A 27,652-nucleotide genomic window follows, 5' to 3' on the forward strand; every position below is an offset into this window, starting at 1 on the left:
AAGAGGATGCCTTCCCTCCCAGAACGACACCTCAACCCTCGAACAGAACACCTGCATTCCAGTCACCCACCAGTCCTACAAGTCATCACCTTTGACCCTGGACTGCGATAGTCCCATCCCACCAAGCACATGGCAGAAGCAATAAGAAGCCTCTGTGGAGGAAGGCAGCAGTGCCCTAGGCCTCGAATTATTCTTACAAAGAATTTTCTACGTACAATGAAAAACTGTCAAAAATAAGCACACAAGGTCAGAAGAGAGTTTCTGGGGACATAGATAATATCTTGACATTGAACGTGAGTATATGGGTGATAGTTAATTTTGTAACTATTTGTTAGATTGTTATTTATGATTAATGCATTTCTGTGGGTATATTTTACAAAAAAATTTCTTAAAGTAGGCATCATGAATAATTTTATGCCAATAATTTTGAAATTTTAAATGAAATGGACAAATTCCTAGAAAAATATAACTTACTCTGAGTAAAGGTTTAAGAAAATCAATCTCTCTCTCTGTCTCTTTTGGACAAGTTTGATTTTGGGATAACTTTTCAGTTCCATTCCCTGAAAATCTGATAACAGTGGAAATATCAATTGTGTTATTAGGCAGCACTGCTGATGGTAAAAATGCCCTCTACTGGCTAGACTGCATCTGAACTTGGAAGACTGAATAAACCACAACCACTTAGTGGGAAACCACAACTCTGAGCTTTGCTGGTGCTAAAGAGGCATGTCCTTGACAGTCTCCAGGAGCTGGGACCACGGAACTGTCACAAAAGAAACTGACTCTTATTCAGGTCATAGGCCTCTATTAGGGTGTCTGTCATGTCCACCGGTATACTCCATTCTTTTGCTCTTGAACAGTCAGCCACTTGGAGAGCCAAAGACTAGCCCCTGGCCAGTCGTGAGGACACCCACTAAAGGGAAAGTGTCTGGCAGCACCCTGCTGGTGTACCGTCTCCCATCTTACCTGGACACTTTCAGAGCACTTAGAGAAAGAGACCTCCCTAACTCATTTCACGAGGCCAACATAATTTAGATAACCAAATTCAATGTTACTCATGATTACAGGTGCAAAACTCCTAAGCAAAATCTTAGGAAACCAAATCCAACAACATACTAAAAAGGTAAATTATCAAGAAAAAGGAATCCCAGGAATCTGATGTTATTTTAACATGAGAAAAGGAACTGAGTTAAAGCACCAAGTGATCTGGTTAGAAGAGAAAAGCTACCTGAAACTTTCAGTAAGTACAGAAAAAATGTTTGATAAAATTCAACATTCAGCTATATCTTAGCAAAACAGTAATAGAAAACAGTTTCCTTAATCTAATAAAAAGGCTCTATAAAAGTTCAGCAAATGTTATACTTACTGGTGATATGCTGAACTGTTTCCCTGTTGTTATTCTCTTTTTTTTGATGTAATTTATTTTTATATTGACACACTCTCAAATTTACAGAAAAGTTGCAAGTACATATAACAAACCTTTTTTCCTTGAATCATTTGAGAGTAAGTTGTTGACCTAATGTCCCATTGTGCCCAGATACTTTAGTGAACATTTTCTACAAACAAGAACATTTTTTAATATGACAATACAATAATCAAAACCCAGAAATTAACACTAATAAATTACTACTTAATCCTCAGATACCATTTAAGTTTTGCCAATTCTCCAATAATGTTCTTTATAGCAAAAGTACCCACTTGTCTCTTTAGTCTCCTTAGTCAAACTTTGAAGACATTAATACTTTGAAGATTAAAGGAGAGTTAAATCTGGGTATGTGTCTGATGTCTCCTTATGATCAGATTCAGCTCCTGTATCTTTGGCAGGAAAATCCAGAAGTGATGCTCAATTTATTGCATTAGGTGATGTTCGCTTTGCCACTTGAGCAAGGAGGTGACTGCCAGACTTCTCCACCGTGAAGTTATTCTTTCCCTCCTCTTTGTAATTGATGAAGATTATGTGTGTGGGGGCAGTACTTTGAAATGTATAAGTAGCCTAATATTTAAATTTTCAGTTCATTTATTTACAGCAGTATGAACTCATGGAATTCATGGGTTTCTACTTTATTTGGTGGGTTATAATAATTTACTATCATCATTCATTTTGATGCTCAAACTGTCTTAGATTTGGCCAGTGTGAGCCCTCTAACCCAGCTCCTGTGTCCTTCTGACACATCCCCATCATTCTTTGAGTACTTCCCTGCTCTCTGGCACAATATTTCAGGTTCATCTTGTACTTTCTGCATCAGCCATAGAATCAGCCACTTATTCAAAGAGCCACTTTTGTGGAGAATGGTATTTAGATGCCAAGACATAGGCACTAGGTTTGTTCATTGCTACCACCGCTCCAAGACCCTCTCAGGGACAGAACTAGGGAATATATGCGTGCACACACACATCCCTTTCACACTGACACTTTTAACTCCATTCTAACACTACAGGATTAATTCTGGGTCTTCTCTCATTCATGTATTTGTAACTTCCTCCTTTGCTAGTGTGAAACCTGGGTGGCATTATCCTTACTATCTGTTCTTATTTGATCAATCCCCCTCCCTGTATGTAACCACTCTCCCATCACTGCCGCTACCCCTGCCTGTGCATGGCCCAACTTGGGCTCTCATCCCAATCCAGGACGCCCTCCTTCGGGACCTTTTCCTCACTCTGTTTGGGCTCTCATATCCCACACTGGGCTATCCAGCATGGGTACCTTCATACCAGACCTGGACATCTAAATCCCATGCTGAGCCTTTATCCCAAATGAATATTCTCCTCACCCTATTTGAGCTCTGACATTCCACACTGGGCTGCCCGCACATGCACACGCTCTCTCTCCTTGAATGCTTTTCTCATTTTGCTGGAACTCTTTCAATTCATACCAGGCCATGCCTCCATGTTGAATCCTATCTGCTTGGCCCATTAAATGTCTGAAGAGTCTTTAAGGCTAAGTTATTCAGGAAAGAGCAGAGGAAAGATGAAAGGTTTCCTTTTGTGAGGAAAAACCAAGAGGAGGATGCATGCTACTCCTTCAACCTCTAGCCACCAAAATAAGGTAAGTAAAAGAAACAAGACATAAAGATTGGAAAGAAATAAAACTGCTATTTATTCACCAGTGATGATTATGTTGAAACTCTAAAAGAATGCACAGATAAGGTATTAGAATGGATGAGATATGTTTGCTTGGTTGTTTCATACAAAAATTAATATACAAAAATGAGTAATATTTTGATCTACAAACAGAAAATGAATTTTAAACATTTATAATAACACCAAAAACTCTGAAGCAATTATTAATCACAAAGAAAAAAAAGCTCTACAATAGAGAGATCTGGTGATCACCACCTTATCCAAATAATCAAAGTAAGCACTATCAACAGAACAATGTGATAGCACCTGCTTCCCAAAATGATGCAATACAACGTATCCTGAATCATGTAGGTTGTATTCTTACCAAAATGTGAATCTAATGAGTAAATAATGAGACAAATTCAGGATGGGAGAAATCCTATGACACAACTGGCCTTGAATCTTCAAAAAAAAAGTAAGTATCATGGAAAAGAATTTTCTATGTTAAAATGCCCTACACATTAAGAGATGAAAGAAATAACAATCCAAAGCAATGCATGAACCTTCACTGAATCCTGGTGGTGGAGGGTAAGCTCACCAATGGTTAAAATGATATTTCTATATAGTTTCCATGAATTTTTCTTAAATTATCCTATGGCTTCATGTTTTCACATATAGCTATTGATATCTAGCTATAAGACATAAAGATCGAACATGCTGGTGGCCATTCTTAGAAACTACATACAAATAGCTCTTATTCCCACCATTTCTGCTTGCCTGATTTCCATGACAGCCACTACCCACCTACCCTGTTCAGAATTCTCTCCAGCTCATACACTGCTTGAAGAGCTCCAACTTCCAGAACTCGCAGCTGGCAGAGAAGGAGGTGAATCACAGCCCGGGGGCAAGTCAGCATGTGGCAGTTTAAACAGGAGCCCCGGAGCAACAGGTAGAGCTTCTGAAGAGGGAAGAGAAAGCAGAATATTAGAAAGAGATGTAGTAGCCAGGGTGATTTTCAATATACTCACAATTTCTGTTTTTATGTAGTCATTTACTCCCTTAAGAATTCCACTATAGGAGGAGGGAAAAAGGAGGGGGAAAAATAAATAAAATGTTAAAAAAAAAAACATTCTACTATAGGAAAGGCTTCATAATCCTAAGAACTAGATAAACATTCTTCTACAGAGAAATCATTTTCTCTATGATTTTATTCTAATCCATTAAAATTTGAAATTTACTTTGGGTCTAAGGTGGGGAACTACCTTTATTTAACTAAGTACTGAATATAAATTTAATATTTAAATAACTTCATTTAAATTTAGAATGAATATCCTAAATTTAAATTTAAATATCTACTGTTTAACTAAGACAATTCTCTTTCTTTAATACGATTAACAGCCAAAAATTATGTCCAGGTACACTATCACCTGTATAGCTTAAAACAGACCCTGGGGGCTACGGTAACTAATGTGTACTGTTGATAATACACAGATAGGACTCCAGACAGGAGCTTCATTCATAGCTCACTCTTGGCCCTTTGGGGCTTCACTCCTGTGGACACCTAGCAGGAGCCTACTAAGTCACCTGAAGAGCTCCAGAAAGCCTAGAGAACTCTAAAGGTCACTTTATTGTCAGGGACTTCCAAAGGGTGTGAAGCCCCTGAAACAAAGGTGCAGGGAATAGATCTGAACGCTTTCTTCCCCTCATGAGAAGAGAATGAAGCCGTGACTCTTCTCAACTGAAATCAAACTGAAATTCATTTATTTAGGGCTAGAGGCCAAGTTCAATGTGCTGGATTTGGCTTCTCAAGGTTTAAAATCTCATGGTAAAGAGCACTTGAACTCAGAGTCTGCAGCTAACATCCTCAGCCCCCTCCTGTGCAGAAAAAGGCAGGCTCATAGACCCCCCTCCCCCACCAGCCCAAGACCCAGGAGGCCCCAGGCAGAACATACATCGAAGAGGAGAGGGTTGTACACTGTGAGTGGGAGCTCAATATGGCCCAGGTGGCCAGCGCAATTGCTGAAGTCCTGCACGCAGGTAGAGCACACCTCTCTGGAATCTGCAGGGCCCAGAGCTAAATCATACAAGCCATTCACCGACGGGTTCCCCAGGCTGTCCAGGTACCGAGGGTTCGTAATAGATTTAACACTCAATTTCCTAAGATTAAAAAAAAAAAAAAGACACAAGGGAAAATGAAAGTTAGCGATCTCAAATGTTTCCTCTTTGGCGCTTACAAGACTGCAGTCAAGTAGAGATAGGGAAGTGGCATGTAAACTACATAAATTGACTAAATATTACACTGGGTTGTATTTAGAGCCTGATATGTTCTGCTAGACTTGGGAACCTGGCTGATCAGCCATATAGCCAGCCTATGGGGACCTACAGGAAGATTCCTGCTGAGATTCCTAACAACTACTTCCTATGCCTTTAAGGCTGCAGACCCACACCTCGAAAGGAAAACAGACTTAAACCTATTCCTCAAACACTCGGGGTCTTATTCTGACTCTGAGAGGAGACCACACTCTGTCTACCAAGCATTATTCCTTTTCTAACAAACTTTTCTTTGTCTCTCACTCTGGCTTGCTCTTGAATTCTCTCCTGCACAGAACCAAGGACCCTCCCTCTCTCAGCACAGGACTTGAGCCCCGACTAGGGAGGAATTCGCCCTATCCTGCATCAGAATGATGCTTTAATAATGTGTTTCCTCAGACACGCTGACAGCTCTGGGGGGCAGAATCTGTGTTTGCCTTGCTCACTAGTGCAGCTCAGCACTTAGCAAGGAGCCTGCACATGATAGTTGCTCAAAAAAAAATGTGCTGAATGAATAAGAGTGGTGAAATCGTTTTATATTTTTTTACTTTTATTAGCATTTATTTGATGCTGAATTTACTCCCAGGTCATGTTTTTGTTTCTCCAGTTTCTTCTGGAGAACCTTCTTTTCAGTGAGAATCATCTCAGTGTGGCAAGGGGAGCTCACGTAGACATTAATCCGCCCCTGAGCTCCATACCTTCTGCTCCGCATCTTGGGAGCTCTGTTCATACGGATGTGCTCAATGACCAGAGACTCTGCACCTAAACCCTTAAGTTTAGCATTACTCCGCATTTTTAAGCATGTACAGCAAAAGTTCAGCACTCTTTTTGGGCCACCAACCCTGTGTCTGGCCCCACTGTTTGGCCTGGGCACACCATGCGACTCTACCATTGTAACAACATGGTACACATCGCTTTTGTAAAGTGACATCCCTCAGGTACTTGGTGGCCTGAGCAGTTTCACAAGTATTCTTAAGGTGAACATGAAGAGTTGAACCTCTCTCTTAATTTACATGATTTTTTGGGTTTTCTAGGTCAAGTGACTAGCAATCCATTTTCAGAGGTCATTTCAGGCCACTTACAGGACAAGCAAGAGTGGTAAAATCTTTAAAAAACTGATTTAGTGCAAATCTTGTACTAATAGTACATAGAAAGACTATTTTAAAAGGAGTTAAGTAACTACTATACACCAAGTGCTTTACAAGTAGCATCTGGTCTTGACCTTAATGGGCATCACTACACACATATTTCAAGAGAGGAAAGCAGCTCACAACAGTTAGGTGATTTAACCCGGGTGACAGCCAGAATGGGAGAACGGGCAGGGAAAAGTGGGAGGTAGGGAAAGTGACCTGATAATACCTGGAAAGTGACCTGATAATACCTGCATGAAGGAACAGTAAACTGAGGAACATTAAACAAACATGCAAACCTTTGAGAAATATAACCTAAAGATTTATAACCTAAATACAACCTAAATATTTATTAAAGATTTCATCACAGTACTTTGTTTTGTTTAAAGGGGGCTCCTACAGAATACCCAACTACTTTTACCAAAATTACATTCATGCTGTTTGCTTTTAACCTTTTTTTTTCACTGATTTACAAAATAAAGACATAGACAAAGAAATGGTCCACAACCTAGAGAACATTCACAGACTATTTCTCTGTGCGTACATTAAAAAAAAAAAAAAATTAGCTGGGATCGTTTGGTATTTCTAGCATTGCCTTTGTCCATTTTCATTTTGCATACAATGAGGGTTTTGACATCACTAAAAATTCTTTGGAAACATAATTCTTAAGAGTTGCAAAATCTATCATTATGTGGCAATTAATATAATTCATTTAACCAAACTATCATAAGGAAGCCTATGATACCTATCTACGTAAAGATTTTTTCATAGAATGATTCAAACTTCTATTTCCAAAAACATAATTATTTCCTCAGTGAAGTGGAATCCATGAATCAAAGGGTGTAAACAGTTTTGAAGTTCTTGATATATCCTGACAACTTGCATTCCAGAAAAAGCAGGCTAACAGTAGATTGCTTTTACCAGCTGAGCTGCAGCACTTAAAAATCTTTCCAAATTTGAGGGAGGAAAAATGCTGATCCATTGTCATGTTAATTAACCTTTTATTACAGTATTTCTTTTTTTAAAAAGCTATTTTGGTCCTTTACTGATTTTTTCAATTAAAATCTTAATTTTTTCATTATTGTTCAGCATGAGCTCCTTCCACATGAGGACATTAATCTTTCACTATAGTGGTGGCGAATATTTTTCCTAGTTTATAATTTGCCTTTTGTCATTTTTTCATATGTGAAAGTTTATAAATTCTTTAACAGCTTTGTTGAGATACACCATATAATGCATCCATTTGAGTGTACACTCAGTGGTTTTTAGTATATACAGAGTACAACCATCACCACAACCTAAGTTTAGAACATTATCATACCCGGTCACTCTCTATCCTCTCTACCGCCCTCACCAGTCCTAGGCAATAACTAATCTACTTTTTGTCTCTCGAAATTTGCCTGGTCTGGACATTTCACATAAAATGGAATCATACAATATGTGGTCTCTTATAACTAGCTTCTTCTACTTTGCACTTTTTTAAGGCTCATCTATGCTGTAGTATGATTCTAAATTTCCTATTTTATTGCCAAGTAATAGTCCGCTACTATTATACGGACATACCATATTTTATTTATCTATTCATCAGTTGATGCACATTTAGGTTAGTTCTATACTTTGGCTATTATGAATAATGCTAATAGGAACACTGTACAAGTTGTGTGTGGATGTATTTTTTTCATTTCCCTTGGATACAAACAGGAGTGGAAGTGCTGGGTCACATGGTCATAATGTAGGGAGGAGGCAAGAGAACTAGTGTTAAATCAAGCTTTTCAGACTGCAATATGCTGATCAGCCCTACAGCCAGATTTCTGCTGAAATTGCTAACAAACCATTTCCCTACACCATGAAGAGGAAACAGAGTCTTTAAGTTGTGCCCTGCACAAAAGAAAATCATTCATTCCCTATGTCTAAAACCATGGGGAACCTATGGATCAAAGGTTGAGGATTGTCAGCAGGCCTTTCACACTACACATTCTTACCCTTGCATATTATGTCCATATCGTCAAAGGAAAATGGGTAAACAAAGTCTTTAAACTATAATTCACAGAAACTAAGAATGATATATAAACTAAATTCCACAAATACTGGGTGGGGGTCCCTCTCAGAGTCTTTTCCTCACTGTCCCTGTCCCTCTGAGTCTCTCTCAGGTCCTCTCACTCTGTCTCTAAGTGGAGACCACACTGTCTATGGAATTTTACCCCTTCTCTAATAAACTATCCTTTTGACTCTACTTTTGGCACGCGTTTGAATTATTTCTTGTGCTCAAAGAACCCTCTCGCTTGGTGCAGGACCACTCGGGGGGATTTGCCCTGTCCTGCATCAGTCACTTTATGCTTAACTTTTTGAGAAACTGCCAAACTATCCTCCAAAGCAGGTGCACCTCTAGCAATGTATGAGGGCTCTAATTTCTCCCTTTTCACCATGACTTCTGCTTCTAACCATCCTTGTGGGTGTAATGTAGTACCTGACTTTGGTTTCGATTTGCATTTCCTAATGACTAATGATGTTGAGCATCTCTACTAGTGCCTATTGACTCATTTGTACATCTTCTTTGGAAAAATGTTTCTTCAAAATCTTTACCCATGTTTTAATTGGGTTATTTGCCTTTCTATCATTGAGTTGTAAGAAAGCTTTACATATTCTGTATACAAGTCCTTTCTCAGATATATATTTGTAAATATTTTCTCTCATTTTTGTCTTTTCACTTTCTTGATGGTATTGCTTGCATAATTAAAAAAAAATTAATGGGAAGTTCACAGATCTTTTCCATGGTGCTTTCTTTCATACCTTTAGGCTAAGTCCTCCTTCAGAGGTGGATATTCACTTACGTTTCCTTATTTGTTTTACACTGAGCTCCACAACTGAACTGGAACTATAAATAAAGAAAACATTTACTGCAAAAGGCAAACACAAAGTCATTCACCACTAGATCCTCTTCTATCATGCTCTTTAAGTTAGTATTACACTTCTCTTGACTGGAACCTACAATGATGGAAAAAGAGTGTGCAGGTGGGACCACTACAGATCTCTTCTAACTGGAAGAAGAATTATGTCCTGAGGCAACAGAAAAGCTCGCATCCAAAACTATACATTTTCATCCTCAGCCTGTCTCTGTGGTGAAGCAGACCTTGGCTCTCAGCAGATAACCAGGGTGTAGACAGTCTCCCATATATACATGCCCAAACTAACAACTTCCTTGACATAAGAAAGGCTGTTGTTATTCCTGCTGCCCTCCCTGCTGCAACACAGCACTCTTCACAATTGGGGGTCTGGTGAGGAAAGAGCAGCTTAGAAAAAAACATGTTTTGGGGATAAAAAAAATGTGCGCTCTGTGTCTGCTCCCAACTAAGAAAGAGTACAGGAAAATGGGTTTTCCAGAACATTGGGAAGCTAGGAGTAGACTCACTGTTCAGGAATACCTGGCACTGACCCCACTCTCCTGCTCTCTCTTTCATGGAGCTGGAAGACAGTGTTAAGTTCTTACTGAATGGTGACTTACAAACTGAGTGTAAAATGACAGATCAGAGAAACAGATCCAGAAGACCCTGCCTTGCATGACCAGTGTCACTCTGAGGGCCAATGGAGAGCTCTAATTAGCAGTTCTCCATGTCCTCAGCCTTTGGAGAACTGCTAATGTGGCTCTTGTCTACACAGTCACTTTGTTGTAAGCTAGCTAATCACATGAGTAATTTACTCTAACTCTACGCAGTGAGTGTGGTCTCTTACCACAAACCTGGAGCCCACTTGCACCCCTGAGCTGCATAACCTTGGACAAACTTTTTCACCTAAGAATTGGTCAATGTAGTGGCTCCATTATGATGTCTAGAAGATAACGTACATAAAATATAGTTCGTGGAACAAAGTTCCTCTCTCTTGCTGGGGAAGAGGAGAAAGTTCCTCCAACCATGGCAGGAATGGGATGGAGGGGAGGTGCAACCAGTAGGGATTCCACTGAAGAGAACAGAACTTGAGACTAACAGACTTGGGCTTCAGGATGATCTTTGCTGCCTCCTAGGGAATCACTTTATTCTCTGGACCTGAATTTCCTCTCCTGTAACTGGAGATACCATCACAAATGGCTGTACTAGGACTGAAAGTGCCAAGTGCTAAACAGATAGCTCCCCTGTCCACCCATGCATGCACTCAACAAATATTTATTGAGTGCTTACTATGTGCTACATACACTTTTGCTGGGAAAACAGACAACAATCCCTATACTCATGGGCCTTACATTCTATTGGAGAAAGGAAGGCAGACAAAAACCGAAATAGGTAAGTCTGTTAGATGGCAGAAAGCAGAGAAAAGTAAAGCAGTAAAAAGAAAGGATGATATGGTGGGCCAGTGGTGAGGGAAACCCATAGTAAGAAGGATATACTATACTTGAGCAAAGGCCTGAAAAAGATGAGGGAGCAAGTCATGCAGTCACCTGGGCAGAAGGGCTTTACAATAGGAAAAAGGAGGGAGTGCAAAGGTCCTGAGGTGGGTATGTGTCTGTGGTGCTCTGGGAACAGAAAGGAGGCCAGGGTGGCTGGCACAGAGGTGAGTTCAGAGAAGTACCAGGGGCCAGAATGGCCTTTCCAGGCCATTTTAAGGACTTGGCTATTACTTTGAGTGAAATGGGAAGCTATTAGAACTTAGCACAATAAAACATAGCATAATTATTGAAATTTATCAACTCTAGACAGACATAGGTTTACAATGAGTAATTGGTATTAATTTGTTCATGCAGTTTCCTATTTGAAAACTCCACAATTATTATTTGTTTTTAAATTCGAGCAACCCCAAACACTTGCTTTTGGATGAAATTGTTATCTATGACTGGCAATGATATAATGGGAATTTCTAGGTGAGCATACTATTCCCAGTGTTACCAGAGTTGAGGCTCAGGAGTTTATTCATGCATTCACTGAACCAGCATTGAGAATAAAAGAAAGAAATGAGACATATAGGAAGCTCGAAGGCTAGTGGATGGAAACATAAATATAAACAAGCACAAAAAGTGACTGAATTACGATGGTAAAAAAGTGTTCCAGGTGTAGAAAGACCTCAGAAAATGGGGGAGATTGAGCTGAGCCTCAAGAGTGGCACAGATGCCCTCCAGGTGTCCACTGAGTGTGAGTGGACAGAGACAGAGAGAAGTAGAAGAGGATACTGCATGCAGAGAAAATAGTCTGAAGAAAGGTCCAGATGTTGGATCTTGACGGCAGGTTCTGGAGTGTGCAAGTGGTTTAGTAGGGCTAGAGAAAGGATACTGGGAAAACTTGTAGGCTAAGTTAAGAAAGTATCCTTTACTTGAGGAAAATGCAGAGCCTCTGGACGGTTTTAAAAGTGACAGTAGCATGGTCACATCTGCATTTTGTAAGAATAATTTTGACAGCAATGTGGAGGATGAACGGGACAGGTGTAAGGCGGGAAGAAAAGACAATTCAAACAAGAGATTAGGCTGTAAACTAAGGTAGTAGCAGCAGTGCTGAAAAGGATGGTACAGAACAAATAGATATGTAGGTGACACACAGTAAGAGCCCAACACATAATTAGATGTCAGGAAAGACAGGTCTAGAATTATTTCCCAGTCACAAAATAGTGACCATTTTGCACTAGACTAAGTACCATCCTGCAGTAGACTATATATCATTTTGGAGGGGCAAGTTCCTCCTCCGAGACTGTGCATGTAGAGTTTTTGGTATATGAGTTTAAGGTCTCTGTGTGAGATTTAAGTAGAGATGTCCAGAAAACAGCTGAATAAATGACTCTGAAAATAAGGAAAAGAAATTTGGGCTAGAAATTGGAGAATAGTAAATTGGAGAATATCAATCATGAAAGTGGTGAAATTATCTAAGGCTGACATTTAAGACAAGAAAGAACAGAACCTTGAGGAACACCAAGATTTAAGGAAAAGAGGGATCGGTTAAGGAGCCTGAAACACATTCGAATATATGCCATGAATGCAAGGCAACCTTGTTCACCAATTGTCTCTAACTCCTAGCATACAGCCTGACAAAAACTGGATGATCAATGAATATTTGTAGGTTGATTAACTGATCGACTAACAGAAGAATGAATAAGTACTTGTCACAAAAACAGAAGAACATTAAGACAATAAGGTCCTAGAAGAGGAAAGTTTCAAGGGTGTAGCCAAGACTGTCAAATGCTACAGTGATCAAATGAAGATTTAAGAGAGACGACTTGATTTAGTAACTAGGCAAGAGAAATATAGGGAGCCCTAGCAAAGAGGAGCTGTCGCCTGAACTGAGTCTTGAAGGAAAATCATTTTATAGACAAGAGGCTAATTACGTGCTTGATTAACCGCGTTAGTCAAGAGGCATTACAGTAACTCACAAACGCTGGTTAATTAACTAGAAGAATGGCGTATGATAACACTGCAAAACCGAACTCCCTGCACGCCAGCGGAAACTCTTTCGCAGTCCCACTGGGTTCTAAGTAATGCATGCCAACCCGACGTTCCCGGAACTGCGTGTCCCAGAAGGCCATGCGTCCAAAAACCATGGACTCAGAGGATAAACTGAGCGCAAGATCTTTTGGGAACAGTAGTTTACGGTGCCGACCTCAGGAGACGAGCTCTCAGCACGCTTCCCACCAACTCCTTACTTGAGCTCCTCAGCCGAATACATCCCGAAGGAAATGCCCTGAAGCCGCCGCCAAGGCATATTCTTTGAGCCCAACATCCTCCTGGTTAATTTCGAGTCTGACACCGAGAGAGAAGTTCCAAGCACCACCAGTATATCCTTAACACAGCCACAAGTCCGCAGCCACCATGTGACTTTAACTGCGCATGCGCGCGATCAACGCTCACTGGATGAGGTTTACGTGGATGAGATCACTTCCGCTCTGGGGAGCGATCACTAGCCCTCTTAATTTGAAAACCGAAGCTATATGACATTAATCATTTTTAGAAAATTTCTTCGAAGCGAGTGAAGCGTATTGAGGACTTAAGTTCTGTAACAAAGTCTTTCAAACCATGAGCTCGTAACCTACTTTATGATTGTTTTCAACTTGTTCCATCTCAGCCAATAGCCAACCTGTTCCCTCCCACTTTCCACCCTCCACTTGGTGATCATGAAGGTTTTCCCAAAATGCAATGGGAAGAAGCCAAAGATGGCGGTGGCATCGTCAGGTCGCTTACTGAGTGTCCGCTGCAGGCTTTGCCCGCCGTTGACGGGCCGGTGGGCAGGTCCATGGGGACGAGCCCATAGCTGCAGGTAAGAGAGGCTTGGGGAATTTACAAGGAAGACCGAGACGTGAACCTAGCCCCGTGTACCCCCTTTTCCTTGACAGCGGTGGAAATAGGCATGATGCAGTGGAATGCGCACGCGCTATCGTAGCCGCGTGCTCCGGCAACCCGGCGTGCGGAGCCCGCGTCCTTGAAAAAGGGATGAAAACGCATTTATTAGGGAGATATTTATTGCTTGGCTGGCCTACCCAGGAATTAGAACTATTAACAAGGCTAGGAGCTTGTCCTCGTGGAGCTAGCATTCCATCCCCCATTTTTTTTTTTTTTTTAAACTCGGTTCTCATGTTCACTCAACGGGAAGAAAGGAGGAAACTTAAGATTTTCCCAAACTAAAGGTAGCTTATGAGCGCCATGTGTGCTAGATGTTGTGGGGTATTTGGCCAAAGAAATTATCCATGTGTTTATATAAACAGAACAGTCTAAAAGATCTGAACAAACCCCTTGGAATGCTCTTAATTGGTACAGCTTGAAACATAGATCGTTTGGTTTTTTTCCCCACTTCCTATATAAATAGTGGCATTGTGAAAATATAAGGCGGGAATTTGTAATGAAAAATTGAGAAAGACCTAATCTTAGATTCGATATTTGCCATTTCCATAGTGGGACGATAGATAGGTTTTCTCATTTGTAGATGGAAACTAGTAATAGCCATCCGAAAAATTGTGAGGAATAAGTGAGATGTGTAACTCACAGTGAGGAATAAGTGAGATGTGTAACTCACAGAATACATTTTATATTTAATATCCTCCCTCAGCTCTCAAGAAAGAAAACGTTCCACCTGGTACTGCAGAAGCTGCAATGCTGCTGTTCACAGCCGTTTTCTTGGTAGTGCCCAGTGTCAGCATTTTTCTACCCATTTCTTTCGTTAGACGGCATCATGTCTGTCTTAGCATTCACCCATGAGATGTTGAACAAAAATTTTAACTCTCACCGCTGAAAGTCTTTTTAAAAGAAAGAATTTGTTAGGCTATTGCTAGCAAAAAAAAAAAAAAAAAATGGTCTTGGGCATAGAGTCAAAAACAGCAGCAGCATAGCTGGGTAGGAAATACAATATGTTGGTTTTCCCTTGGTTTTGCAAGTGTTTTTATACATCACTTAGTAGGGAGAAAGATGTAAGCTGTTCTGAAGAATTTATTAGCTGTAGACCAAGGAGAGATTGATTCAGGGCCAGTTCTGGGATAGACACAGCAGAGTCCATAGTAGAATCCATAAAGCTCGTGTGTAAACAAGAAGCAGAGGCTCCTGGGTCAAAAGCATCCAGCTATTCTCTCTTTTTAGATAACTTTGGATATAGCCACTTGGGAGGTAATTTAATAATTCCAACTAAGGAGTGTGAGCAGTGTTTTGTTAGTTTACACTGCAGTTGTAAACTGATTAACCTCTTTTTGTCTCTTCCTGCCATTTGGATTGCTGGAAAATCTCAAAATTTTCCCCTTATCAAAGATAGCAGTGGTCTTGTGTGTCTTGATGTCATAAGAAACAGCATGATTTGAAAGATTTGAGTTCTTTCTGAAGTTGATCCCTAGCAGAGGGGTATCACTTTAAAAAGATGCCTGAGAGCAGATACCAGTAGAGGAAGTAATTTCCAAATCACATCTTGACAATTTTTTGAATGGTACCAATGCCATTTAAAAAGGGAATGCACAAAGTAATAGTGCACATTACCTGTGTGGTATGTTGACTGTATTTCTTAGTGTGATCAGAAAATTTTAAAATTTAATCATGGGTCAGTGATTCTATATTTTAGATTTTAAAAAATCAGTAATTCCAAGTTTAAATTAGGATGTACACATTTGGCACATTCCTGATTGTTGAACAAAGTGGATCAAAAGGCTGTGGTGACCTTAGTTTTATAAATTGTCATGATTGCTTTAAGTCTTATTAGGACATTATCCATATAAGATCAGCTTATTAAATTGTCCCTCGTAACCTTAGAGTTTTAGGTTCCCAAAGTTAAAAGTTCCTATATTTCAAATCAACTGTTCAGTTGTTCAAGTGCTGTTAACATTTTCCTTTTTTCCCCCCTGATTTCATTTAATGAGATTGTCAGATTAAATTTCTTTGACCATATTTTGTTCATATTTTATATCTGTTTTGTAATTGTTTTGAAGTTGCTGTTGAGGCCATGTCTTCTCAGTGTACATAGACATGAATTATTTGGTCAGTTGGACCCATGATAATTGGAAAATTTGGGCTCAGAATGCATATACATGGAGATGAAGTGGGAACTTAATTAATGGTTTTAGCTTTAGAGCTTTTATTTTTTGCAGATTTTTTTCTGGAAGCGCAGCCCTCCCAAAGTTTGAAGGAGCTGATGTAACAGGTATATGTTATATTAACACATTAAACTTTTTTGTAATATTAGTATTGGGAAATTGATCTACTTTGTGTTATTTTTCACATTAAGGGACTGAAGAAGTGGTCATTCCAAAAAGGAAAACTTGGTGAGTATTCACTCAGTGTTCATTCATCAAGCAGTTGAGTACTTATTATGGACAAAACATTGTTAAATAATGATCTAGTAACATGAAAAACAACGAAGAGCCTTCTTAGGGAGGGAATAGCTGAGGGAGAAAAATCATGGGCGTTTAAAAGAATATAAAAGAGGAAGGTGGGGAGTAGTGAGCAAATGGGGAATAAGATTTACTTAAAAGAGTTAAAAGGCCTTTTAAATTAAGTTTGGGTTAATATTTACATAATAGTGATTAATCATGAGCATCATCTTTAGAATAGTTTATTTTTCTTAAGGAAGATCTCATATAGTTGGGAGATCAGACGAAAGTATTATCTTTATGGTCTTTAATGAGGCAAAATAAATGATGTAGACTGCAAAATTTATCTTTTTTAACTCACTGGATAGATCCTTGAACAAATTGCTTTATTCATTCAACATTTATTGACTACGAATGTTGTAAGCTTTGGTTAGAACTAAACTTTTTTTATAAATGTTCTTATGTACTAATGTTATTAAATGCATTTAAAGGCCCCTCAAAAAGCCATATCTTTCCTGAGTATGACCTGAAGACCAAGGCTAGTTTTTTAAAAAAGCTTTCTTAAATTACAAAAAAATTAATGGTTATCGCCAAAAGGTGGATGGGATAAAAGGAACATTCAAAAAGGATACAAAATTACTAGCAATCACACACAGAGGCAAGTTATTTAACCTCTGCGCCATAGTGAAATGTGGATAATAATAGTACCTACCTCAGAGGATTAAGCCTCCACATTATTAGAGCTCAATGGATGATACCTATTATTTCAAAGTTCTGGGGCATGACATTTTTAAATGCAAATTATATGTATATATTTAGTAAAATCGATTTGTTAGATGTACTGCTCTGTACTCCACTTCTAATTTTTAATTACTACATACTGTATTCAGGTTCATTTGTGCCTTCCCTGGCCTGGGAATCAGAAACAAGATAAAAGTAGGAATAAACATATTCATGAATGAATCATTTTCTTGAATGCCATTCAAGTCCAGCCTCTATCCCAGGTACTTAATACAGGGAATTAAAAAAAAGGGAGCTTTTGGAAGGCGTGTTCAGATGGCTTATAATCTAGTTGGGCCCCATGTATATTTTGTCCTTCATACCTTATGTTCATATTTTATTCATATTACATGTGTACAAAAATTTTACATGATTAAAGACAACATAGGATATGATATAAACCAAGTGTATTTCTATTGCAATAATCAAAGTGAGTTATATTGAAAAATGTAGCAATTTACTTGTACCTTATAATGGGTAACATTATTTTTTTAGCATCAGAATCACCTGGGAATTTTTTTAAAAATGCATATTCCTACAGGTAATGCTTCTGAACCCTAAAGTATGAGACCCACAGATACAGAGAACAGTAAGGTAGAGTGGGACATGATTATGACATGCGGATGGGAGGAGGCCAAGCAGGCAGGCCTATGAAAGATGCTCTGTTAGAATAGGGGAAATAAAGTAGTTAATACAGAGCCTTGGTCAGCAAACTAAGGCCTATTTTTTTATACCCCATGAATGAGCCAAGAATGGTTTTTACATTAAAAAAAAATTTTTTTAGCGAAAAAGTCAAAAGACTTATGGCATGTGAAAATTATATAAATTCAAATTTCAGTGTCATTTAAAATGTTTTGAAACACAACCTCACTCATTTGTTAACATCGTCTGTGGCTACTTTGGTGCTACACTGGCAGAACTGAGTTCTTGCAACAGAGTCCCTATGGCCCATAAAGCTTAAAATATTTACTATCTGCTGCTTTGCAGAAAAAGTGGTTGATGAATGTCCTGTGATAGCCTCTGAATTCCAGGCTCAGGAATTTATGCTTTTAGAGTTGGAAGGAGCCATAAGGACCACAAGTTACTGTTATCCCATTTTAGAGATGAAGCATGATTTGAGGCTGTGATTTTCTAGATCACTCAGGTGCCACAGAAGACTGTAATAAATTGTGGAGAGTCGTTATGTGTTGTTACATATGAATATGATGTGAAAAAGGCAGTGTTCTGAAGAAGTTAATCCGAGTTGTATAGTTTTAGGACGAGCAGGGGGCCCACTTATGATCTATCCATAGGTAACCAGGCACATCAAAGAAATGGATAGTAAAATTTACCAGATTGGCAAGGAGAAGGTATGGAGAAATGGTTTCTCAAATACATTTGCTGATAGGGCACTCAATTGGAACAATACTTTGGTGGGCAGTTTGGCAGAATTATAATTTAAAAATGTCTAACCTTACTGGTTATATGTTCTGGAGGAACACTTGAATATGGATGAGAAAGTTATTTAGAACCTGCAAATAATGAGTTGAGCTGGTCTGAGTACCCATGGATAACTAAGTGGATAATAAAAATAGTTACCATACAATGTAACATTTAAAGGAATTTAATTAGATTTATATGTAGTAACACAGATAATGTAGTCAAACTTATGTAAGCTCATAATGACAATATGTGTTTTTTATGGTGATAGGTATGTACAAAAGTATAGGTATGTTTAAAAGTTCTAGAAATATAAACAAACTCATAGTGGAAAGGGTCATAAGATGACACTATACACTTTAGCATAACCTGTAATGTTCTAATTTATTTTTTAAAGATAATGTATTTATCAAGATTGGTTTTTAAAATAACTTTAAAAAATGAAGTAGTGAGTAATCTGAATGTCACAATTTTTTCACTGGCATAAATTACTATGTTATAAAGATGTGCTCACTTGATAAGACTTAAATGTGCAAATTAAAATTTAGTTAGAGAATGCTGAAAGATTAGAGAACGTCTCTTGCTGAAATTACATAAATGTGACTTAAAAATGGTTAGAAAACCCCATGGATGTTATACATCAGGGAATTACTCAGCCCTGATGTAATGTAAAATTTCCTGTATGTTCTTTTGTCTTTCAGAAGATTTCTGTTGTTTTATATGTTAAATTTTGTTTAGAAAAATACTCTTGGTTTATTTCCCTTTTCAAAATGAAACACAAACTCTAACAGGAGTCAGAATGTTTGAAACCAAATTATCTTTCATTTATTCCAACAAAACCCCCTTTTCCAGTAGTTCAGTAAAGATCTGTACCCACAGGCTCCGTGGACAGGTGTCCTGAATGTCTTATAAAGATTATAGATTTGAGATGTTTGTTCTCAACCAGGAGGGTGCATGAGAACGTGAGAATCATCTGGGAATTCAGTAATAATGCATGTGACAGTTCTCCATGGAACATGGAGGTTTTGATTCAGTAGGTCCAGAGTACAGCATGTGGTTTATTCTCATATATAGCTGAATTAAGAACTGCCAATTTAGATAATAAAGACAAGAGCAGTCCGGAAATTAGACAGAAGAAAATAAGATTCAAGATAGAAATGAGGGTGGAAGTCCCTAGGCCGGGGTTATGGTATTAGGGTAGGCAAAGCATAGTAGCAACATGTACTAATTACCTTTAGGCAAAAGAACTAGACAATTCTCTCTTGTTATTCTAGTGATCTTGAGATATAAGAACTGGCTTTACTTGAGACCTGAACTTTTGTTATTAGCCAGTTCTTTCTGAGCAGAATCACTTGTTCGTTTTGTGAGTTTGAAAAGCCCTGATGAGGCTTACCTTATGATTCTCATTCTTAGGGATAAAGTGGCTGTTCTGCAGGCACTCGCATCCACAGTAAACAGGGTAAGTAGCAATTTTGGGTTTCTGTCTCTGACTCAGCTAATAATACATTTAATGTTCATACCTCTTCATTATTCATGATTAAACTGTTGTAGATCTAGAAATTTCTTAAAAATTAATCCGTTCTCTTCATATGACACATGAGGAATCTAAAACTTTTAAATTTTCTGACTTAGGGCTTGTTAGGATGTTAAAGCCTTGACTTAGTTTCATGTCTTTTGTTTCCAAATTCAGTGTTTTTATGTTATACCAGTGATCTTTAAATGTAATCCTCTGAAGGACTTGTTGAAATACATGTGCCTGGGAGATGATTTGGATGTGATGCTATAATTCAAGTGATCTGTAGACCAACTGAGCAGTAGAGTACCTGCCATGCAAGAAATAATGAAGTGATTAAGAATTTGGGTCTCAGAGCCAAATGTTTTGTTTCATAGCCTAGCAATTAGCTTTGTGATCTTTATCACAGTTATTTTATTTTGATGCTGCTGTCCCCTAATCTGTAAGATGAGGATTAATTATAGCACCAAACTTCAAGGTTTTGTGGGAAGTAAATTAATGCATGTGCAGGGGTAAACAGTGCCTAGCACAAAGAAATGTGTAGTAAATGCTAGGAGAAACTAAGAAATCTTGGTAAGTGCCTCACAAAGAGAACTTTATTATTGATTGTATTTTTCATTAGCTGGAAATTACCTTTAATTTCAACTATGGGGAAATGTCTAAAATAATTAAGTCCTTTCTTTTGCAACATTATGTAGATATTGATCCTCCATGAGAGCATGATCACGGATTTCTAGAATTGTTCTTCTCCTGTAGATGTTAAACCTAATGGGATGTTGGGCTAAATATGCACTTACACACCTTAGCAGTTTCTGAGGAAAGGTTTTAAATGTCACATCTCTGCACTAGCAGGACATTGAGATTTTCAACAGCTTACTTATCCATAAATAGGAACCTGAAATGTAAATTAGGGAAATGGGCCTCTGAGATTACTCTTAATTTTTTAACAAGAGTGGCTCAGAAGAAGTTGTGGAATTGTATGTACAACTGTCTGAGCTTAGGGTCCTTAAAATCCAAGGAATAGTATTTATTCAGTCAGTACTACTTATCATACCCTTATGATGCTTATTGGGTACTGTGCTTGTGGTTGTAGAATTAAGACAATCCTTGCACGGTTCCTAGAGAGGAAAACTGAAGGAGCACTGAGAAGAGTGTACATAAGATTGACTGCAAAAGGACTTCCAGAAGAGCTGAAGTTAGAGTGATGCTTGGGGAGGTGAGCAGCAAGGCCGCAGTAGTGGGAAAGAGCGTTTCTGGCAGAGGCAGCAGCATGAGCAGAGGCACAAAGGAATGGAATGAGGAGTTTGTATGGTGGGAATTAAGGATTTGTGGGGTAGAGAATGAAAGATGAGGCAAAATCATGAATGCTATCCTAGTGATTTTTATCCAAGTCCATGGAAGAATTTTAAGCAGTGATGTGACGTTTCAGACAAATTTTAGAAAAGACAACAATGTGGAGAGATGGAAAACCTTTTGACTGGAATGTATGATAAAGATCTTTAATTAACATGTCTAAAACCAAATCCCTTTCCCTCCAAACCACCTCACGGGTTTCTTTGCCATTTTGTTAATGGCTGTTCTGTTCTTAAAGTTGCTCAAGCCAAAATCCTGGGAGACTTTTTTTTTTTTTTTTTTTTTAACAGTAGAGAAGAAAAGTTTTATTAGAAGGGAAAATACACTTCCAGAAGTGGAAGTGGGCCGAGCAAGAGAAGCATGGCTCAAAAGGCCAGGGGAGACATCTTTGACTTTTCTTTCTCTCATACTTCACATTAGTAAATTCTTTGTTTCTTCCTTGAAAATTTATGTATGTGGAATTCCCAGGACCACTCCCAGGTTCAGTGATTTGCTAGGAGGACACGGGATTTAGCATATAGTCTTACAGCCATGTTTTATTACAGCGAAAGGACACAAAGCAACAGCAGCAAAGAGAAAGGCACTCGGGGTAAAGCCCAGAGGAAACCAGGTGCAAGCTTCCAAGAGTCTTCCTGCTGAGTCAGCACAGGACACGCTTAATTCCTAGAGCAGAGTTGTGACAACACATGTGAGATGTTTGCCAGGAAAGATCACTGGGGACCCAGTGTCGAGAGTTTTTTGGAGGCTGGTCATGTAGGTGCCTCTGCCTGGCACATACCAAATTCCAGCTTCCCAGAAGGAAAGCAGGAGTTCAGCATAGATCTCATTATATAGTTTAGGCACAATGAGCCATTCTTACCAGTCCTGGGAATGGTGGAACCCTTCCGAAGCCCAAGTTCTCAAATGCTAGCCAAGGGCCAGCCTTACAAACAGACCTTTCTAAGAATAGTGGTCTCAGGCCTCATAATTTTTCTCTGCATGATATCCAGATTCTGAACACTTGTCACTACCATGATCACCTTGGTCATCTAAGCCACCATCATCTCTTAATGTCCTAGATTAATTAAAATGTCTCTGTCCCTTCTACTTCCTCAGCTAAGCAGCTGTAATGACTGCTAAAGTGGTAGATTACAGCACTCAGCTCAGAACTTGAGTGGCTTCTCATTTGTCATAATTGGAATAAAAACTGAAGTCTGTCCATTGGCTCCTGAGGCCCTGCATGACCCCCTATGCACACATTGCTTTCGACTACATACCCTACTGAGTACCCTGCTCACTCTGCTCTAGCCATGCAGGCCTCCTGGCTAGTTCTCCATTTCTCAACAGGCATGCCCCTGCCTGAGGGCTTTGATGTTTGCTCTTCCTTCTGCCTGGACCGTTTTTCCCTGAGATATCCACATAGCTTGCTCCCTCATCTCTTGAAGTCGTTGTTTAAATGTCACCTTTTCAGTGAGGCCTCCCTTAACCACATTATTATTTAAAATCATATATTTTGGTGGGGTTTTTTTTCATTGTTGTTTTTTTAGATACTTATTCCCTTTCTCTATTTCATTTTTCTGTATAATAGTTATCTCCTCTGAATATACTGTACATTTGATTCCTTTATGGAGATGTTTTTCCCTCACTAGATTGTAAGTTCTCCAAGGGAGTGAGATTTTGTTGTCTCCCTGGTAGCTAGAATAATGCCTGGCAATATGAGGTGCTCAATAAATATGGAATGAGTGAATAAGGAGGAGGCACTGAACTAAGGCAATGGCAGTTGGGATAAGGAACAGTAGAATAGGTAGGGGATATTAAGGAGCTAGAGTTGGCTGGGCCTGATGACAGGTGGATTGGATAGACGTAATGGGAAGGAATCATAGGATTGGACTGCAGAGAGGTCAGTACCATTCAGTGAGTTAGAGAAGAGAGGAGGTATGGTAACTGTCAGGGAAGTTCGCTTCGGGGATAAATCTGGTTTGAGGCATCGGAGCTACAGGGCCAGAGAGGAATTGTTTTTAAGAGATAACAAAGGACTCAGAAATCACTGGGGAAGGAAAATTTGTCAACAACAGGAAGAGTAACTTTAGTAAATTTAAAGGAAGTCCAGCATGTTGCCAAAACTAGAGGCCCTGAACAGGTATTTAATAAGAGTGCTGAAGAGGACCAGAGCCAGAGCCAGAGCCAGGCAACACTTGGAGTATGATGAGGGAATAGTCCAGGGCAGCTAACCTATAGCTGCTACCTCTGGTTTGCTATTATGTGGTTTATATAACTACCTCATCTTGGTAGAGTGACATAGCCAGATGAAATGTGCCTCAAATTATGTGAAGGAATATGGGTTTTGAAAGTGGCAGCGGGAAGCTAGGACCCCCGCCCCAAAATACTGCCTTCACACTCTGTGTGTGAGCAGCCCTCCCTTGACAGCTGCAGGGAAGCTCTCCCCTCCCCCCACTGAGAATCCAGGTAAGACAAGGCATCAAGGGGACAATCAGAAGAGATGATTCAGGATAAAGGGTTCTATCAGGCCATAGAAAGGAGGCTCTGAGGGAGGGGAGAGGAATAGAGGAAGTAATTTTGGGGCAGCTCGGAGTGAATCCCTGGTGGTGCTGATGAGTGGAAAGAAGTGTGGAGCCTTGGGCAGCAGGACACGGGAGAAGCTGCTACTGTTCCCACCTTCTTAGAGGGTCCGATAGTGTCCTCCATTTGGAGGAGGGACTTTTGGGTGATTACTAGCCATTCTTTGAAGGAAACCCTCATGTAGGAAGTTGGTCCTCAGACTAGTTAATTTAGAAGATCTTTACCTAGAATTTAAAACAACAGTAGTCTATATTGATAGTGGACTCATATCTTAAGAAACAGTCATGGGGGTTGCTTTAAGTTGTTTGTACTTATGTTTGTAAAAAAAAAAAAAAAGTTTGCTTTAAGCTGGTTGTAATTATAACCAACTCTCACAGAGCCGAGAACGTTATAGGTGTTAGTGTCTCCTCCATGCCCCCCACTGCGTATACACACACAAATATAAAAGTACATACATATTTCTGCATGTGTATTACATACATAATCGAAACTTGTTTTATAGACCTTTTGGACATCACCGAAACTCACAAGATCCTCTTAATAAAAATCCTAAAGAGACTTCTGTGTCTTTTCCACAGGATACCACAGCCGTCCCGTATGCATTTCAAGATGATCCTTATCTCATACCAACATCCTCAGCGGAATCAGTGAGTACTTTCGTGTGACTCTTCTAGTATTATGTTTTCTCTTGTTGGTTTGGGTACAAGAGTACATACATAATTTAGTTGTAAAAACTTTTTAAAAGTTTACCGATGCTGATAAATTGGTAGACTTTTTGAATCCTTTGCTACTTTCATCAAAACCCCTCTCCATAATTAATCTCAATTAACTATGGAGAGGGTTTTTGGTTTTGGTTTTTAGCACTTAGGGCTCTTTAACACTGGAGCAATCTACTCAGTTTAATGCATTGTTTTTCTATACCTGAAGATGTGTGTAAGGCATGACCTGAAATTATGTCACACTTAGTAGCAGAGGTGGATATGTATCATGTAATTTAACTTCTAATTGGGATTCTGTGTGTTGTGGCATTCCTCTTTAGGGGGTAGAATAGTAATTCTTGCTGAGACTGTGACTTCGATCTCTTGAGTCTAAGTTACATGTAAATAACCAATTTATACCTAAATTTTTTCTTTATATAGCGTTCATTTTTGCTGGCAAAGAAGTCTGGAGAAAATGCAGCAAAGTTTATTATTAATTTACATCCCAAATATTTTCAGAATAATATAGCTGAACCTGATATACCGGTAAGCAGAGGTAATTGTGATTTTCAGATGACATTATATAAATGTAAATTAAGCCAAGCTTTTGTGGCTAATACTTGAGTAACCATTTGAGTGCTCTCAATATTTGGGTGAAAAGTCTTAATGTGTATAGTTATATGTGCTCACAATCCTAACTTTTTTTTTTTAACTCCTGTATTTATTTGCTCCTCATCTTTTCCCCATTTGGTTTCTGTGACACCAGACTTCTAGATCTGTACCTTTATGACTGTTCTTTTTCCATTTCCTTCAGTAGCTTTTCTGTCACTCCTTAAGCATGGATGTCTGTTTTAGGTTTCCATGTTCAATCATTTTCTCTTTTTTCCTGTTTACACTCTTCTTGCTTCAACAATCCTGGTACTCCATTTGGCATTTTTGTATATCTGGCCTAGATTCCTCTACTTTGACCTCTAAATTGTATTTCCATCTACCACTTTGTTCTGTAGTCATGAAGAGTATTTTGTGCAGTGCCTCCATGGCAAGCAGCACCTCTGAGATCTCTTATGTTGTTTACTGTTCACACCGTATCATGATTATGTCCTTATTGCTGTCTACATCAGATTGCGATATCTTGAGGGCAGAGAGTGACTTTCATTTCTTTGTCCCCAATATCAGGAGTAAAATTGTGGGCATTCAGTAAGTATTAGAATAAATTAATGAGTGAGATAAAGTCAGCATACCTTAGTGATATTAAATGTTTAGAATAAAAGAAGCATCAAAGATGAAAGGTTTCTGCGTTTGGAAACCAAGTATGCTCTGACTCTTAATCAAGATTGGGAAGAAAGGATGATTTTAGTAGGGAAAAAAATAATAAGTTCAGCTTGAAGTTGGGAAATTTAGTTGGAAATAGGATTCTTCAGACTTAGATTAGATACTTATGTTGAGGTGCTTTTAAATTTTCTTCCCCAAGCTAGGAGATAGCTAGTTTTCTTTCAGAGACTGGAGAATTGTGTGTGTGTGTGTTTTTTAAAGTGTATTTCCTACAAAGGCATGTCATATGATAAATAGTATTTGGTTCATGTAACATGAGTTAGAACAGTGACATTTTGGTGTGTTGGTAATAAAAATTTTGTCATACTCTGTTATTTTTTCACTTTTACCTGTTTGTAGTAAATTTAGCCATTTTGTTTTCCTAGTGCTTAATGCCTGAGTGCTTTGAACCTCAGATTGAAGATGTAAGTGAAGCTGCCCTGAAGGAACGAATCAAGCTCAAAAGAGTCAAAGCTTCAGTGGACATGTTTGATCAGCTCTTGCAAGCAGGTGACTAAGTTCATTTAGAGTCGTCCCCCTTCCACCCCCACCCCTGAATGTGAGCTTCAAAATGGGCCACAGTACACAATCCCAACCCAATCGTTGTGAGTATAAGTTACTAGTGTTATTGTACTTAACTCTGCTTGATGGCTGTGTTTATATTTTTAATAGTTTAATAAGTAATATTTCAAGTTCTTCTTTAGTTTCACTTTAAAATTATAGGTGGGATAGAGTTGCAACTTTATTAGTTTATTGTGCACTGTACTGTATCAGAAATTAACAAAGCCATTCTTCTTTAGCTTCCATTTTTAACATTGGAGTATACATACTATATTCACATTTCTTGTGCTCTTTAAGTATGTTTGGAAGACATAAAACAAATGTTTAAAAAGGAATAAGCACTAAATTATTGGATCAGAGGCTCAGACAGCTACTGGTTTTAGTTCTAACACTGATTAGCTCCATGGCCTTGGAAAAGTCACTTAATTCCTCTGAGCTTCTGTCTCTCAAATCCTGTGGCTCTCTAAGTTTGATCTGGATGCATGACCTTCCAGGGATATAGAGCCAGATAGCATGGCTTGTAATCACCATGAGAATATAGCTATAGTAATGTCAAAAGCAACAGTATTTTAAGTTTATGGAATCTGGAGTACAGTGATTTAGTATAAAAATAAAAGAGATACAGAGATGGAAACTGCACTGAATCACTCAATACAGCTTTGAACACAAGAAACATTTTAAAAGCTATGTTCAATTTGAGAATTTGTGTATATAGCCTGTTAAAACATTCAGTGTACCAATGAATTACTGATGCAGATTGTCATTTAGGGAGGCTTCTCCATCTGCTTGTTGAATAGGATAAATATCTGCTAAGTCTATTAATGAAGTTCTTAGTGCTAAGGTTTGTGTTCCTCTAGTTTTACATGCTGTGTGGTAAAAGCACATGAAGACGTTCAGTAAACATTTCTAAAAACAGTGTATCATCCATATATATGATAATTATAGATTATATAATTGTATATCCCATAATTATATATCGATGTTATTTATATATAATATATTCCATAGTCCTTTAATAAGATAATTTCATGTTGTGTAATATGAGTATTAATATTTAGTTAACCAATTATTAAGGGATTTTTTCAGGGTCACAATTCTCAGATAGTCAGATGTCCCATCCACTCTGCTGTACTCTTCAGAGCTTTTAAATTTCCTGGGCATTTTTATTATCAGTATATTTTCTTCAGAAAAATATAGTGACTCTTCATTTA

The 27,652-nt window shown here is 38.7% G+C and overlaps 2 protein-coding genes across 4 annotated transcripts in view; one reads left to right on the forward strand and one right to left on the reverse strand.

The window, feature by feature from the left end:
* Positions 1–13,189, reverse strand: part of POLR1A (RNA polymerase I subunit A) — a 78,192-nt gene extending 65,003 nt beyond the window's left edge. The window contains exons 1-3 of the mRNA XM_036223933.1: positions 13,113–13,189; positions 5,013–5,217; positions 3,869–4,018 (exon numbers count right to left, since the gene is read on the reverse strand). Coding sequence (XP_036079826.1) covers positions 3,869–4,018; positions 5,013–5,217; positions 13,113–13,189 — 432 coding nt within the window. The remainder of the gene's footprint in view (positions 1–3,868; positions 4,019–5,012; positions 5,218–13,112) is intronic.
* A 376-nt stretch (positions 13,190–13,565) lies between these two features.
* The window catches only part of PTCD3 (pentatricopeptide repeat domain 3), a 28,244-nt gene continuing 14,157 nt past the window's right edge, over positions 13,566–27,652 (forward strand). For 2 of the 3 annotated variants that reach the window (XM_036223934.1, XM_036223935.1), the window contains exons 1-7: positions 13,566–13,723; positions 16,008–16,078; positions 16,163–16,199; positions 19,860–19,905; positions 24,450–24,518; positions 25,011–25,115; positions 26,267–26,390. In XM_036223934.1, coding sequence (XP_036079827.1) covers positions 13,581–13,723; positions 16,008–16,078; positions 16,163–16,199; positions 19,860–19,905; positions 24,450–24,518; positions 25,011–25,115; positions 26,267–26,390 — 595 coding nt within the window. In that variant the 5' untranslated portion in view covers positions 13,566–13,580. The remainder of the gene's footprint in view (positions 13,724–16,007; positions 16,079–16,162; positions 16,200–19,859; positions 19,906–24,449; positions 24,519–25,010; positions 25,116–26,266; positions 26,391–27,652) is intronic. The other variant, XM_016136577.2, reaches the window with a different exon arrangement.

The sequence above is a fragment of the Rousettus aegyptiacus genome, unplaced genomic scaffold (genome assembly GCF_014176215.1).
Source record: "Rousettus aegyptiacus isolate mRouAeg1 unplaced genomic scaffold, mRouAeg1.p scaffold_m13_p_7, whole genome shotgun sequence".
Taxonomy (NCBI): Eukaryota; Metazoa; Chordata; class Mammalia; order Chiroptera; family Pteropodidae; genus Rousettus; species Rousettus aegyptiacus.